Source organism: Peromyscus eremicus, chromosome 1, assembly GCF_949786415.1.
Source record: "Peromyscus eremicus chromosome 1, PerEre_H2_v1, whole genome shotgun sequence".
NCBI classification, from domain to species: Eukaryota; Metazoa; Chordata; class Mammalia; order Rodentia; family Cricetidae; genus Peromyscus; species Peromyscus eremicus.
This window is the reverse complement of record NC_081416.1, coordinates 14,359,682-14,374,254: the sequence shown is the minus strand read 5'-3', so window position 1 is coordinate 14,374,254 and position 14,573 is coordinate 14,359,682. Positions and strand designations below refer to the sequence as shown.

Genomic DNA, 14,573 nt, shown 5'->3' with positions numbered 1-14,573 from the left:
TCCCCAACTGCTTACTCCAAGTGCAGTTTTTTAAAATTTTTTTTCTTTATTAAGAGATTTTCTGTTTGTTTTACATATCAACCATGGATTCCCCTGTACACCCCCCCCCCCCCCCCCCGCCTTCCTCTCCCCTGGTGAGTCAGCAGAGCCTGGTACATTCAGTTGAGGTAGGTCCAGTCCCCTCCTCCCTGCATCAAGGCTGTGCAAAGTGTCTCAGCATAGACACTAGGTTCCAAAAAGCCAGCTCATGCACTAAGGACATGTCCCTGCTCCACTGCCTGGCTAAACAACTGTCTCGCTTATCCAGAGGACCTAGTCCAGTACCATGGGGGCTCCTCAGCTATTGGTTCACGATTCATGTGTTTCCACTAGTTTGGCTAGTTGTCTCTGTACTTTTTCCAATCATGGTCTCCATATCTCTCGCTCATAGAATCCCTCTTCTCTCTCGTCGATTGGACTCCTGGAGCTCTGCCCCAAGTGCAGTTTTTAAAGTTCCCAAATCCCTTCTAGTCCTTGAAAATTGGCAGCTGGATCCAGAGGCCTGGTCAGACCTTGGTTGGAATCTTTGGTAATAACCGTTTGGGTTATTCTGTGTTCTCTGGTCAGGACTTACACAATAAGTGTTGTCTTTTGGGGATGTTTGTAGCTATGGATGCTCAAAGCACAAGCCCAGTAAATCTACTCAGAGTTGCAAAATAATCATTGTCTGTTTTCATTTTCTTTTTTCATTTACTAATTGAAATATTTTATTTCTTCTTCTTCTTCTTCTTCTTCTTCTTCTTCTTCTTCTTCTTCTTCTTCTTCCTCTTCTTCTTCTTCTTCTTCTTCCTCTTCTTCTTCTTTTCAAAACATGGTTTCTCTGCATAACTCTGGCTGTCCTGGAACTCACCCTGTAGACCAGGCTAGCTTTGAACTCGGAGATCCACCTGCCACTGCTTCCCAAGTGCTGGGAATAAAGGCATGCATCACCACTACCTGGCTTGAAGTATTTTATAAAGAGATGTTCTACTTATAATTTTATCGCCTAGGGGTAAAGTTTGTGTAGAAAAGTCAGTTTGGATATTAGATACTTTACAGTTTGGGACATTGCTTATTGCCATTGTCTGAAGGTGACAGATGTTGGTGTTACTGTTAACTTAAAAGGCTCTAGTGTCACCAGGGAGGGGCCTCTGGGCATGGCTGTGGGGAATTATCTTGATTACCTTTGAGGGAAGACTCACCTTGATTGTGATTGGGATCATTTACTGGACGGGGGAGGGGGGGAGGGGGGGGGAGGGGGGATCACTGGTCATATAAAAGGAGAAAGAGACATGGGCAGCACACATACATTCATTGCTCTTTTGACTGGATATAAGGAGACCAGCTGCTTCAGATTCCTGATGCCTGGACTACCCTGCTATGACAGACTATAACTTTAAACTCTGAGCTAAAACAAATTCTTTCTCCCTTAAATTGCTTTTGTCAGAGTGCTGTGGAATAATCCTCTTGTACACTATAAAGATTTGTCACTCAAATTGGTTTAATAAAATGCTGATTGACCAGTAGCCAGGCAGGAAGTATAGGTGGGGCAACCAAATTAAAAATGCTGGGGCCGTGCAGTGGTGGCGCACGCCTTTAATCCCAGCACTCGGGAGGCAGAGCCAGGCGGATCTCTGTGAGTTCAAGGCCAGCCTGGTCTCCAAAGCGAGTTCCAGGAAAGGCGCAAAGCTACACAGAGAAACCCTGTCTCGAAAAACCACACACACACACAAAAAAAAAATGCTGGGAAGAGGAAGGGCAGAGTCAGGAGTCACTAGCCAGATGCAGAGGAAGCAAGATGATAATGTTGTACTGAGAAAAGGCACCAAGCCACATGGCTAAACATAGATAAGAATTATGGGTTAATTTAAGTATCAGAGCTAGTTAGTAATCAGCCTAAGCTACCAGCTGAGCATTTGTAATTAATATAAACCTCTGTGTGGTAATTTGGGAAGTGGCTGCTGGGTATTTGGAAGTTGCTGGCAGGACAGAAACTTCTGCCTACATCAGAGAATTTTATCACAGCAACAGAAAAGGAAATCAAGACAATGGTCAACTGGCATTTTCTTTTTAAAATGTCACAAATCCATGAATTTGGAAAAATTTGATGAGTTTCAACAAATTGCAATAATAATAATAATAATAATAATAAATATATGTAATAATAATAATTGTTGCTGTTGTTATTATCATTGTTGGTGCTAGAGTCTTGCACATGCAAGGCAAGTGTTTTACTTCAACCTTTTATTTTTGATTTTTAAATGGTTTCTTTAGAGCAGAAGTGACTGTAGCTCCCAAGTCCTTCGGACATTTCCTAGTAGTCTGCCCCCCCCCATCATGTGTACAAGAAGATATTCTAAGCATGTTTAAGAAAAATAACAGCTTTATTGAAGCATTTTCCACATACCATTTATTTCCCCCTCTTGGAGTGAGCACAGCTATGTAGCCATCACCAGAGTCAAGTTCAGAGCATGCTACCATTCCTATTTTATATCTGTCTCTCCCAGAACCTCTTGGAAGCTCCACTCTTTCCATAAAGCAGCTACTTATCAGGACCCCAGAGAAGAAGTGAGCAGGAGAGAGAGGGAGTATAGCAGCATCTGGCTGGAGGAGGCTGGGGAGGGGCCCACCGGCATGCAGGGCCTCGGCACCAGGTGAGTATGGGGTCAGCTCCTAAGAGCGATGATGTCCCACAGACTACTTAAAAGGTTAAGATACAGAAATGAAGCCTTGTTTACCTGGTTAACAACCATCTCTGCCTTCACTCTCCTTTCAAAGAGTCTCTTCAAGTGTTCATCAAAGTTCTGTGTGCTTTCTTGGATAGAGTTTTGAAGTTTCTTCATTTCTGCTTCTAAAGACTAAATTGGAGGCAACAGAATAATTAAATGCTTATCACAATTGGTATTTGCATTTTGCCACATGGAAGATGCAGAGGGAAGGCAAAGAAGTACTATCTGGACCAATCTAAAATGCTGCGCGTTTGGAATTTTTGATTTCGTTTTGTCATTTTATTCCCTTTTTTGTGTGTGTATTTGTGTGTGTTGTATATGCATGTGTGCATACTTATGCACATGTATATGTGTGTGTGTACATGTGCCTGTGCACACAGGTGTGAAGGCCAGAGGATGATGTTGGGTGTCCTGAGTTATCAGTCTCTGTTTCATTCCTTTGAGACCACTAAACTTGAAGCTTACTATTTGGGTTAGGCTGGCTGGCCAATGAGCTTTCAGGATGTTCCTGTTGTGCCCCTCCCTCCTACATCCCCTGGCTCTGCCCCCCATGTCTTCACTGGGGTTATAGACGTTCACAGCCAGGTCTGGTTTTCTTAAAGTGAGAACTAAGACTTTGAATTCAGGTCCTCATACTTGCACACACAACAAGCACTTTTACCAGTACATTGAGCCATCTCCTCAGCCTGGATGTTTGACAATTACATTGGAGGAAAACCATATTAAAGATCACTAATCAAGGAGGCCTAGTAAATCAAACTGCAGCAAATCTTTCCAGAAAAATTCTGACTACAGATAACAATTTACTAAAAATTTTGCTCCCCCTCCCATCTTTGAATACCTTGATTTTTTTATATTATACATTTGTTTTGATATTTAATTTAAAATATTTACTTATGTGTGTGTGTCTGTGTGAGGGTAGATCTGTGGGATATCTTTCTGTATGTTGTGAATATGTGTTGCTCTGATTAGTTGATAAATAAAGCTGCATTGGCCTATGGCAGGGCAGGACGGACCCAGGTGGGAAAATCCAAAGGAGAGAGTGAAAAGAGGAAAGGCAGAAGTGACACCATCCCACCATCCAGCAAGCAGCATGTAATGGCACACAGGTAAAGCCATGGAACACATGGTGACATAGAGATTAATAGAAACGGCTGAGTTTAGTTGTAAGAACTAGCTAGCAAGAAAATTGAGCCATAGGCCATGGCCATGCAATTTGTAATTGATATAAGCCTCTGTATGTTTATTTGGGTCTGAGTGGCTGCAGGACTGGGCTGGACACAGGAAAACTTGCAGCTGCATTTGGCTGTCCAACCTTTTGGCTTGATTTGCCACCTAAAACTTGAGAGAACTTAAAAAAAAGATTCTAAAACAGAGCTAAAAACAGCTTTCTAGTGTGTCTCTCAGGCCAGCCACAGCCTGTGGGCTTGAGCTAAACTATGGCGGGTTTGTGGCATGTGGGCTTGACCTGCAGCATGATGGATCCCCACTGCAGTACACAGAGGTGTCTCCAAGCCATGCAGCATGCTGTGTGGTGGATTTAGCTTTTGCTAGTACCAAAAAAAAAAAAAAAAAAAAGAAAGAAAGAAAGAAAAAAAAGTTTTCTGAGCTACTGCTGGATGGAGGCATGGACCCATTGCCTCCCAGAGTCAGCCAAGAGCATGGCTCCCAGAGCTGGAGGTGAATTACCTCTACCATGCTGAAAAGCTGAAGTGAGCAGAGTGAGCAGACAAGGCTGCTGCTCCAGTCCTAAACATGCAGTTTAGCAGTTTAACATCTCTCCTGGTCAGAGAAGGATTATAGATTCACAATAAGTCAGATTCAGATTAAATAAAACTCTAAATGGTTTACAGTGTGTGTAAAAATGTATGTAGGCTTGGAAGAGAGAGGAAAAGGAGTATATGTAGTTACATAAAGAAATGGCTTTAAAAAATAAAGTCTTTTAAAGAGACAGTAAAAGTAATATAAAAGATAAGCCATGTAAAGACAGAAATCACACATAGAGTCTGGATTATATTGTCTTTGGGATTTTTTTTTCAAGACAGGGTTTCTCTGTGTAGCTTTGGAGCCTTTCCTGGAACTCACTCTGTAGCCCAGGTTGGACTGAAACTCACAGAGATCCACCTGCTTCTGCCTCCCAAGTGCTGGGATTAAAGGCATGTGCCACCACTGCCTGACGTCTTTGGGATTTTTAACTACAGAAAGACATTTGATTGTAAAGGCTGCTGAGTTAAACCAATAAGTATATTTTAAAGGCATCTTGACTTCAAAGTTTGTGTCTAAGGACACGTTGCTTTGGAAAGAAGTTCTGCTTTTGTTTCCACAGAAGAGGAGAACCTGTGGATTGCTTCCAGGCTCATATGGTTTGATTAGCCAAGACCCCCTGAAAGGTCTCTGATGACACCATGGCCCAGATGAATCAACATCAAAAACAGCTTCAAGGTAACTGGTTCAGATAATGCAGCCTCACAGACTATTCCAGTCAAGACTTGAACATAATTCTTAATTTTCTCAGGATCCCCATAAGATTGCCAGCTCCCACAACCAGCAGGAAGTAGTACGAGAAGCTATGCCCAAATTCCCAAAATATTGTTTATAAATGTTTATTTTTATTTAAAGGGGGTTGATTATAAATGCAGTCTCTAAAGAAGAAAAGGGGATATAGATATGATAGGATGAAAGGGTAGATTATTGAATCTACTTTTAAAGAGCAACAACTTGTTTGAAATGTTTTACATTGCTATGGATTTTAGTTTATTGATACAATTTAAAGTTAATTTTGTTATACTGTATGTATATTTCTACTCATGTTTAGGGTATTATGTCTATACAACTCATTTAAAATTGTAATGTATCATAAAGAAATACAGATTAATAGTTAATCATCTATGACATACTTGTCATGTTAAGTTTTCTAGATATACATAGATATATTTCAATTAGGTAGGTAATCTTCAAACACTTCAAAGACCTATAGAATATGGCATTTAAAATGTTTTAAGAACTTTGACTTTCTGGTCATTGAGACATGTCTGCTCCTGGCAGCACCAATCTACTTCAGAGAAGATAATGGGCATTGAGGAAACTCATTATGGAGTTTGCTTTCTTTGTGGCAAAAGTTAGCCACTGGGTGAAAAAGTGCCCTCACATTGACTGCTTGACAAAATGTTATATAAACTGGACATGCAGGACCCATAGGAAAGTGACCAATGAACTTTTCAAGATGAGATGGTTCTTCAGGTTCCTGCTTCACAGAGGAGACTGCCAAATATTCTACAGGACACAGGGAGAAGTGACTAAAAAAAAAAACTCTAGGCCTATTGGCTGAAGATGGATGCCCCAATGTTACAGAGGAATTTTGGATGACTGTCCAGGAAGGCAGCTGTCTGTCATTTCTAGATTTTTGGAAGTTACTTGCAATGTACTTCCTGTTTACTTAGGTAATATTATATCCTTCTGGGGTCTTTGATTTAGTTGAAGACTAAGTAGTTACAATTATAATTTTCCTTAGTCATAATAAATTAGATATGAAACTTTAGACTCACAAATATAGGATAGATATAATATTTTCTTTAATTTTGCCAAACACAAATGGACTAGATCTTATTATAACTGTAATCCCTGCTTGTTAATTGTTCTATTATATGTAATTTTACTATGTTAAAGTTAAAACCTTCTCTTTTGATTAGACAGAAAAGGGGAAGTGCTGTGGGATAATGCTTTTGTACACTGGTTTAATAAAATGCTGATTGGCCAGTAGCCAGGCAGGAAGTATAGGTGGGGTGGGCAGAGGAGGAGAATGCTAGGAAGAGGAAGGGCAGTGTCAGGAGTCACCAGCCAGACACAGAGGAGGTGAGATGACAAGGCAGAACTGAGAAAAGGTACCAAGCCACGTGGCTAAACATAGACAAGAATTGTGGGTTAATTTAAGTGTAAGACTTAGTCAGTAACAAGCCTGAGCTAATGGCCGAGCAGTTATAAATAATATTAAGCCTCTGAATGATTATTTTATAAGTGGCTGTGAGTCCGCAGAGAGCCAAGTGGGACCCGAGAAACTTTCCAGCTTCAGGGTAGGTGTACGTGTGTGGGTAGGTGTACATGGAGACCAGAAGAGGGTGTTGGATCCTTTGGAGCTGGTGTTACAAGTGTTGTGGATAACCCGATGTGGGCGCTGGGGTCCAAAGTCCTTATGATTGAGCAGTAAACACTCTTAACCTCCGATCCATCTCTTCAGCCTCCTGAACTTGATTTTTATATTACTGAAAGAGTAGTTTGATGTCCAGTGTTAGGGAAGAAGACTGGGTGTGTGAAATGAAACAAGATTAGCTGTAAGTGGATCTATGTGACAGTGTGAGAGTACCAGGCTGAGCAAAAAGAAAGACAACATGGAAAAACCCCTTAAAATTCCAACCGAGATTGAAGTTAACCACCGAGGGTAAAACTACATTTTGTGTTTGTCTTTTGTTTTCTCTCTTCACTGCATGAGAGCAGGTGCCGAGGAGGCAAGAATGCTGTGCCTGTTAATGTTCTCTCAGCTTGGTACAAGCTAGAGACATCTGGGAAGAGGACATGAGTTGAAGAATGGCCACCATCACATCGCCTGTAGACAAGTCTGTGGGGCGTTTTCTTGATTAATGACTGATGTGGGAGGGTCCAGCTGACCACCCTGGAACCACCCTGGGCAAGTGGTCCTGGGTTGTACAGAAAGCAGGCTGAGAAAGCCATGGAGACCAAGCCAGTAAGCAGTGTCCTTTCTCTGCCTCAGCTCCTGTGTCCAGCTTCCTTACTTGAGTTCCTGCCCTGACTTCCCTTCGTGATGGATGACAAGCTGTAAGATAAACTAAACCCCTTTTTCTTCCTCAGGTTGCTTTGGTCACTTTCGGTCATGGTGTTTTATCACAGCAATAGAAAGCAAGCCATGACAAATAGTAAATTTAATCAAGGCTGCGGTTTCACCAGAGAGCTACAATGGACACTCAGGGTGAAGGTAGGAAACTACATTAAAACATGGATCGAACACTGTTGAATGGTCACTACTGGTCTTAGCACTTTCTATTGCTGGGATAAACGCTATGCCCAAAGGCAACTTGGGGAAGAACATTAGCTTACATGTCCTAGCCACAGTTCATCACTGGGGGAAGTCAGGGCAGGAAGTGAAGCTCGGCCATGGCAGGGACTGTGGAGGAAGCTGTATGCCAGCCTGCTTCCAGACTCATGTTCAGCTACTTTATACCACCTAGGACCATCTGTCCAAGGGTGGAACTGACCTCAGTGGACTGAGCCCTCCCACATCAATCAACAATCTAGAAAATGCCCCACAGACATGCCCACTGGCCAATCAAATGGAGACATTTCCTTGATTCAGGTAATCTTTTCCCACTTGACTCCCATTCATGTCAAGTTGACAAAGCCACCGGAGCGCCACCCATTACTCTTTGGGCATCTACCTCTCCAAACCTTGACTTCTTCCACGACTAGTTATTTGGGCTCTTTAGGCTTTTGCCTTTTAAACTTAGTTAAAAATACAAGGGAAATCTTCAGTGAATAAAAATATAAGCAAGTTAACAACAGATTCAAAGAAGTTGCTGGAAGTATAATGCTATGATAAAGCTGGTAAGTTGTACTATCCTATCTTGAGTGATGGTGTGGTTTTATTGCCTTCATAAAAATATTATTTGCTCTGCTATATAATGTCAACTTTTTTGGAAGGCTCTTATTAGGTAGCCTAGGTTTCTTAGACTCTCCTTGACGTGCCTGCTCCACCTTCCAAGTGCTGAGATAGTAGGTGTGCACTGCCATGCCCAGTTACCACCAACTCTTAGGTCTCCACTACAGCATAAGCTATTTTAATGTGGGGATGTTTCTTGGAGCTGGAAGAACATAAAAATAGAAATATGTTGCAAAACCCTCAAATAAGACCTGAAATATGTGTCATGCTGATTGTATTTTTGTTTTCTCAAATCCTTTCCTTAGGATTGAGATAGAATCAACCAGAAGCATTACTGAATGCAAATAGCTGTAGCCAAGATGGAGCAATCCCTTGTAGTGTCTTGCATGTGCTAGGTGTTCCTTGAACATGTGGACGAGGAACAAAGGATCAAATGAATGATAAAAGTGTGGAAAGTGTTGACGTCAAGAAGAACTTTAAAAATGTTATGTATTTCTTTTTTTAAAAAATGTATCCGGCCGGGCGGTGGTGGCGCACGCCTTTAATCCCAGCACTCGGGAGGCAGAGGCAGGCGGATCTCTGTGAGTTCGAGGCCAGCCTGGGCTACCAAGTGAGTTCCAGGAAAGGCGCAAAGCTACACAGAGAAACCCTGTCTCAAAAAACCAAAAAAAAAAAAAAAAAAAAAAAAAAAAAAAAAAAAAAAAATGTATCCGGTCTTCAGGTTTTTTTCTATCCCAACCTCTCTAGGTTCTCAAGGGACTTTAAGCCAAATCACTATCCTTGAGCTCTTAGAGGCATTAGGAAAAATCTGACCTAGAGATTCTAGAGATGTCTTATTAATTTTCTGTTCTTCTAACCTTTCTGTACTTATCTCTCTCTTCATTTAGCTCCTTGACTTTTTTCTCATAGTCTTTGAATTGCTTCCTTTCTTCTTCACTCCACAGAGCATCAGCTTTTGCCATGAAAGCAGGTTGAGGGATCACCTGGAGACACAAGGAAAAAGCATGCTCTAGCATCTATAAGCTACATCAGTGTAGCACTACAGTAAAACCTCCCAGCTCAGATGGCAGTTAAAAGGGGAAACATCAAGGGGAGTAACCTGATGCTTTGATGGAAGAATGTGGGAAAGCCTTACAACCGAGTTCCTAGTTCCTACGACTCTGAGAGGATGGTGATAATTTTAGGGTTGCCCAGACTCTTAAGTAACAAACTCAGGTGGTATTGGTATCTATGTAGCTAGAACTTCAGGAAGACCTGGAATGTCATGTCCCTGGTCTTTGAACAACTGTAGGTGAAGCAAGATCACCATGCACAATGCTTGTTTGTTTGTGCTCATTATTTCTCCTTCTTCTTCTTCTCCTCCTTCTTCCCCCTCCTCCCCTCCTCCTCCTCCTCCCCTCCTCCTCCTCCCCTCCTCCTCCTCCCCTCCTCCTCCCCTCCTCCTCCCCTTCTCCTTCTCCCTTCCTCCTCCTCCTTCCTCCTCCTCCTCCTTCTCCCTTCCTCCTCCTCCTTCCTCCTCCTCCTCCCCTCCTCCTCCTCCCCTCCTCCTCCCCTCCTCCTCCTCCCCTCCTCCTCCCCTCCTCCTCCCCTTCTCCTTCTCCCTTCCTCCTCCTCCTTCCTCCTCCTCCTCCTCCTTCTCCCTTCCTCCTCCTCCTTCCTCCTCCTCCTCCTCCTTCTCCCCCCTCCTCCTCCCCCTCCTCCTCTTCCCCTCTTCCTCCTCCTCCTCCTTCTTCTGGTGGTGGTGAATGTTTGTGAGAACAGAAGGCAAATTTGTTGTTGGTCCACTGTGACATCTGTCTAGGTTAGGGAATATTGGGGTTGTAGAATTTCTAAAACTGAGTTTTACAGGGAACAAAAATGATGAACTTTATGCATTGCATTTTCCACAAAGACGGCAAAATATCTCACCATTCTCAAGATGTCCTCTTTCTTGACTTCCAGAACACCTCCCATCATGTCCATCAGGCCTCTCTGTCTTGCATCGGAGGCCTGGGAAAGAACCGGGATCAGAGAAGGCATTTAAAACAGAGAGGTAACATGTCAGGCGGTGCCTGCCTGCCATTAGAATGATACCTTTGGGACTTGGGAAGTGACAGTGATATGGGGGAGGGAACAGAAGGATAGCAGCTGAGATTCAAGTGACCTCCGGACTGTGATAAATGCATGGTGTGTTTCAAGGACGGAAAGAAGGTTCTGGGTACCATTTGAGCAAAACCACATACCCGTGCTTGTTGCAATTGCTCCATTCCAAAGGGTGTGGTCATCTCTGTTTTGGCTGTTTGCCATGGAGGAACGTGTTTTTGAAATGAAATCTGAAAGAGAAAGAATAGGTTTTTTTTTTTTTTTTTCTGAGTTCTTAAAAAATATCAAACCAGATTTTCCTTCCACATTCTGGGAAAAGCTAAATGGTATTGAGGGGGAGTTAAAGGAACATTCTAGATTTTCAACCAAGTTTTTTACAGTGGTATGAAGAAGGTCTAAAATAAGAGTGCTGGAAAAATGAAGCCTCGCTTATCTATTAACTCTCAGGGACTGTCTCCTCTAGTAGGAGGTTTAGAAGAATCACCTAAGTCATATCCAAAAAGATAGATAGTTAAGAGCCTGGGGCAGTCAAGGAGCCATGAACCAGAATGTGCAGGCAGAACAGGAAACTCACTAGGCAAGGAACAGGTGAGAGAAAGGGCCGGCCGATGGGCTTTATTCCCACTGGTGGCGTGAGTAGCCTGTGCAGGGCAGGCAGATCAGGGGCAGCAGAGATGTGCCAAAACAATTGTTTTCGCGAGCGTCGAATGGCTTTGAGCTACAGCTAAGCGGAGCTGGGGTTTCACTAACACTGCAGAAGTGACTGCCATGACTGGGGACCTCAGAGAGTGACAGGGTGAGGTCTTGGTTGTCATCTTGCTCCAGGTCTCAGGATGCACAGTGATAGCTAAGGAAAAGAGAATCAACAAGCACAGCATGGTGGAGGGAAGCGACTGTCCTCTGACTGTGACAACGGACAGTGTTCAGCTCTCAGCTCTTATCCATGAGCTGGGAGACTGTGCTGAAGCTACTTACCTTCTCTGTGCCTCACTTTCTTCATCTGTGAAATGGGGATCAAGCTTGTATAATCACAGATTTATTCCAGTCTTACTGGGGCACTTAGAATGGTACCTGGCATCTAACTTGGGTCACAAAAACTGTCACTTACTTCTAGACATGATTGTCTTTTGCCTCCAAATAATTTCAGTTTATTTCTTACAAGTCAGAGGTTTCCTTTGTGTATTCTCTGCATTTTTAACTCTAAAAAGATGATATGTAGTCCTTTCTAAATACTTTGGCTTTTTATTATCAATAAAAATAAAGATCCATCCATCCCCTCCCCCTTGGGCCTGTATTGCCTCAAATGACCTAGATAATTACCCAAACTCCATCAGTGTCACTGGCCTATTGGGGTTCTACTTCAAGTACCTGTACCCGAGGTGGGCCAAGGAGCTCCTTCTCAGGCACACCTGGAGTTGGAACTGGAGAGTCTCACTGAGATGAGCTGTTCTCTTTAGTGAAAGAGACGCAAAGTGGAAATTGCACAGAGACACAAGCTAACTCTGAAGACCCCATAACATTCCAGCCTTGGGCTCCTGCTCCCCCTAGGCTGGATGTTTAGATCATCCCCAAATCCATGGGATTCATAAAAGAATCCTTTCTGCTGCTGTGGCTACACCACCTGCATTTGTTCCCTGTAACTAAGCACAGACAAGAGGATGGACAACCAGAGCTAGGAAGACCTCCTGAGACACAGGGAGGGATAAGATGGCTGGCCTGTACCTCATCATCTTCCACAACAAGAGCTCTTTCTGGCTGCTCACAGTCTTCAAACACTGGTTGCCAGACTTTTTCTTCCAGTTCCAGGTCTGAAATAATTTCTTCAATTCTGACATTCTTTTCTTTAACGCGTGCAATTTCAAACTCTTTTTGTTTATAGGCAGCATCGAATTCACTATTGAAAGCCTTTTTTACATTGTAAATGATATCCTGAAATAACAATAGGTTACTGAAGATACATCATATCTTATGTCTTTTCTGGTAACACAATTCCATATGCACCTCTAAGATTATTCTAGAAATTATCATTTAGGAAGGCCAAAATCATCTTCCCAGACTGGTGCTTATAGCGAATCATTTCTAGGTTTAATAATCTACAGTGGTGGCTAGCTGGGTTTGGATTAAGGCAGCAGCAAGATTTACACCCTAACCACCTCTCTCCTGTAATATGAGCTGTGTTACAATGCAACATGCAGGGCTGCTGGGAAGTACTGATGGGCACTTGGAAGCTTATTGGACAATTCTACTTTTTTGTATGTCCTTAAAAATCCACCATAAAATTTTATAAAGCAAGGTACAGAACTCAGCACTTCTTCCTTGGAAACTCGATGTGGAGAAAGAAAGCAATGGTGTTTGGAGAGTCTTCCAGAGAAGGACTGCTGTGCCTGGGTGCTTCCTGTGTAGAGTTGAGTTATTTTCAAATAGAAGGGGGAACATGAGTTAGCCAACTAGGTCAGCCAATAGCTATGGTGACAGCAGGATCCAAGGGGATTGCTCCAACTCAACTCAAGCACTAAAGGTTCAACCCAAAGTGGCAACTCTGACTCTAACCCTGGTTTATGTTAAGCCAGAGTCTGGTCCATTAGCTTCTCCCACTAAAGAGGAAATCATTAAAGTATTTTAGGAATGAATTTAACATCTGGCACCAGAGGTATTTTAGGCTCAAATGACCTCCTTATAGATACATGCAACAAGAAGAGGACCAGAAGCCGATCAGAGATGACTAAACAGTTCTGTGTGTAAACAAACAGATGTGCTATGGGTTGGAAGAGGAGGAGGAGAAGAAAAGGATGGGAAGCAAGGCCTGAGCGACACGGAAATAGGAACACAAACTGCAGACACGGCTGAAGAACTTTTAAGAATGGGAATAGCTAATGGAATTTCAAACCATCTACAATCTTAGTTGTTGATTAAAAAAATATTCATTAGCATCTTCTCCGTTCCAGGTGTGTTCTGAGACTGACTCATTTGACAGAAGTCAAGGAGTGAGAGCTTGCAGCCAGAGAGCCTCATACTGATTTTGAGGCCATTGTATTTCTCTGAGTCAAGCAGACAGATGAACAATCATATCCTGACCTTACAAGATTCCGAGTGATGCATGAGTTACTGGGCACAGGGAATTAAAGCATTTCTTTGAGCCAATTAAATTTCTAATAAGAACGTCTGTTGAATCAGTTAAGGAAAAGCATTCCCTAGAAAACTTGGCATCATCAAGTCCAGTTAGAATGGGTGGGAGTATTTTTTCATACAAGCTCTGTCTGTAAGACTTGGATGCTAGTCATCCATGTATTCCTCAAGCTTTATAGAGATATCACTTGACTACTCTACACTTCGGTGTGAGCCCTTGAAAGGCACCTTGTGGGGCAATGTCAGAGATTTTTTTTTTAATAAAAAAGAATTTCACTCACTTTTAGTAATATAATTTGATTGATTTTCTCCTCTCTGGAATGAAGTTCCAACTGGTTCGTCAACAAAGAGGTATCTGCCCCAAAATCAGGGCTCAAACTACCAAGTAGGTAATTGGGCAGACTGGTGTCTTTTATTGTCTTTTCTTCATCCTCTTCTTCTTCATCATCCTCTTCATGATGTTTTTTAATCAAAGTGGCTGACTGGACCTCTACGATTTCCTTCCGTAGCTAAGTATAGGGGAGAGTGACATGGAGGTCATGTAATCAGAATTCCATAAAGGGCAATTTTCAGGTGATTTAATTTTTTCAACAAGCATTTTAAGAGGTTAAATTGTCTTGCCAACAATTTGGTTCAATGTGATGGATGCTGAAATGGCTGCAGAAGAGATTAAAGCTTCAGAAACTGATTCACTGTAAATCAAAAGAATAAAAGCAACCCTTGCTAGTACATAGTATTTACGTTTTTGTGTCAGGATGATACCTGCTTGTAAATATTCTGAGTCTCTCTTGGTACTTAAACTCGAAAAATATATCTTCTCCTCATATTTTATCAAGGAACTTGTTCACATGGGATTAGAGCATGTAAGTTGATTTAGGTATGCCTTCATTTTGTACTTCAGAAGAAGAGGTGGTGCAAAGCTCCAGCCAAAGGGACACTTTTTACTGCTT

At 42.4% G+C, this 14,573-nt stretch overlaps 1 protein-coding gene across 1 annotated transcript in view; it reads right to left on the bottom strand.

Moving 5' to 3' along the window:
• Positions 1–14,573, bottom strand: part of Cfap43 (cilia and flagella associated protein 43) — a 106,797-nt gene that overhangs the window by 15,148 nt on the left and 77,076 nt on the right. The window contains exons 23-28 of the mRNA XM_059256700.1: positions 13,905–14,132; positions 12,220–12,426; positions 10,638–10,727; positions 10,324–10,404; positions 9,273–9,398; positions 2,757–2,876 (exon numbers count right to left, since the gene is read on the bottom strand). Of these exons, the coding sequence (XP_059112683.1) occupies positions 2,757–2,876; positions 9,273–9,398; positions 10,324–10,404; positions 10,638–10,727; positions 12,220–12,426; positions 13,905–14,132 (852 nt within the window). The remainder of the gene's footprint in view (positions 1–2,756; positions 2,877–9,272; positions 9,399–10,323; positions 10,405–10,637; positions 10,728–12,219; positions 12,427–13,904; positions 14,133–14,573) is intronic.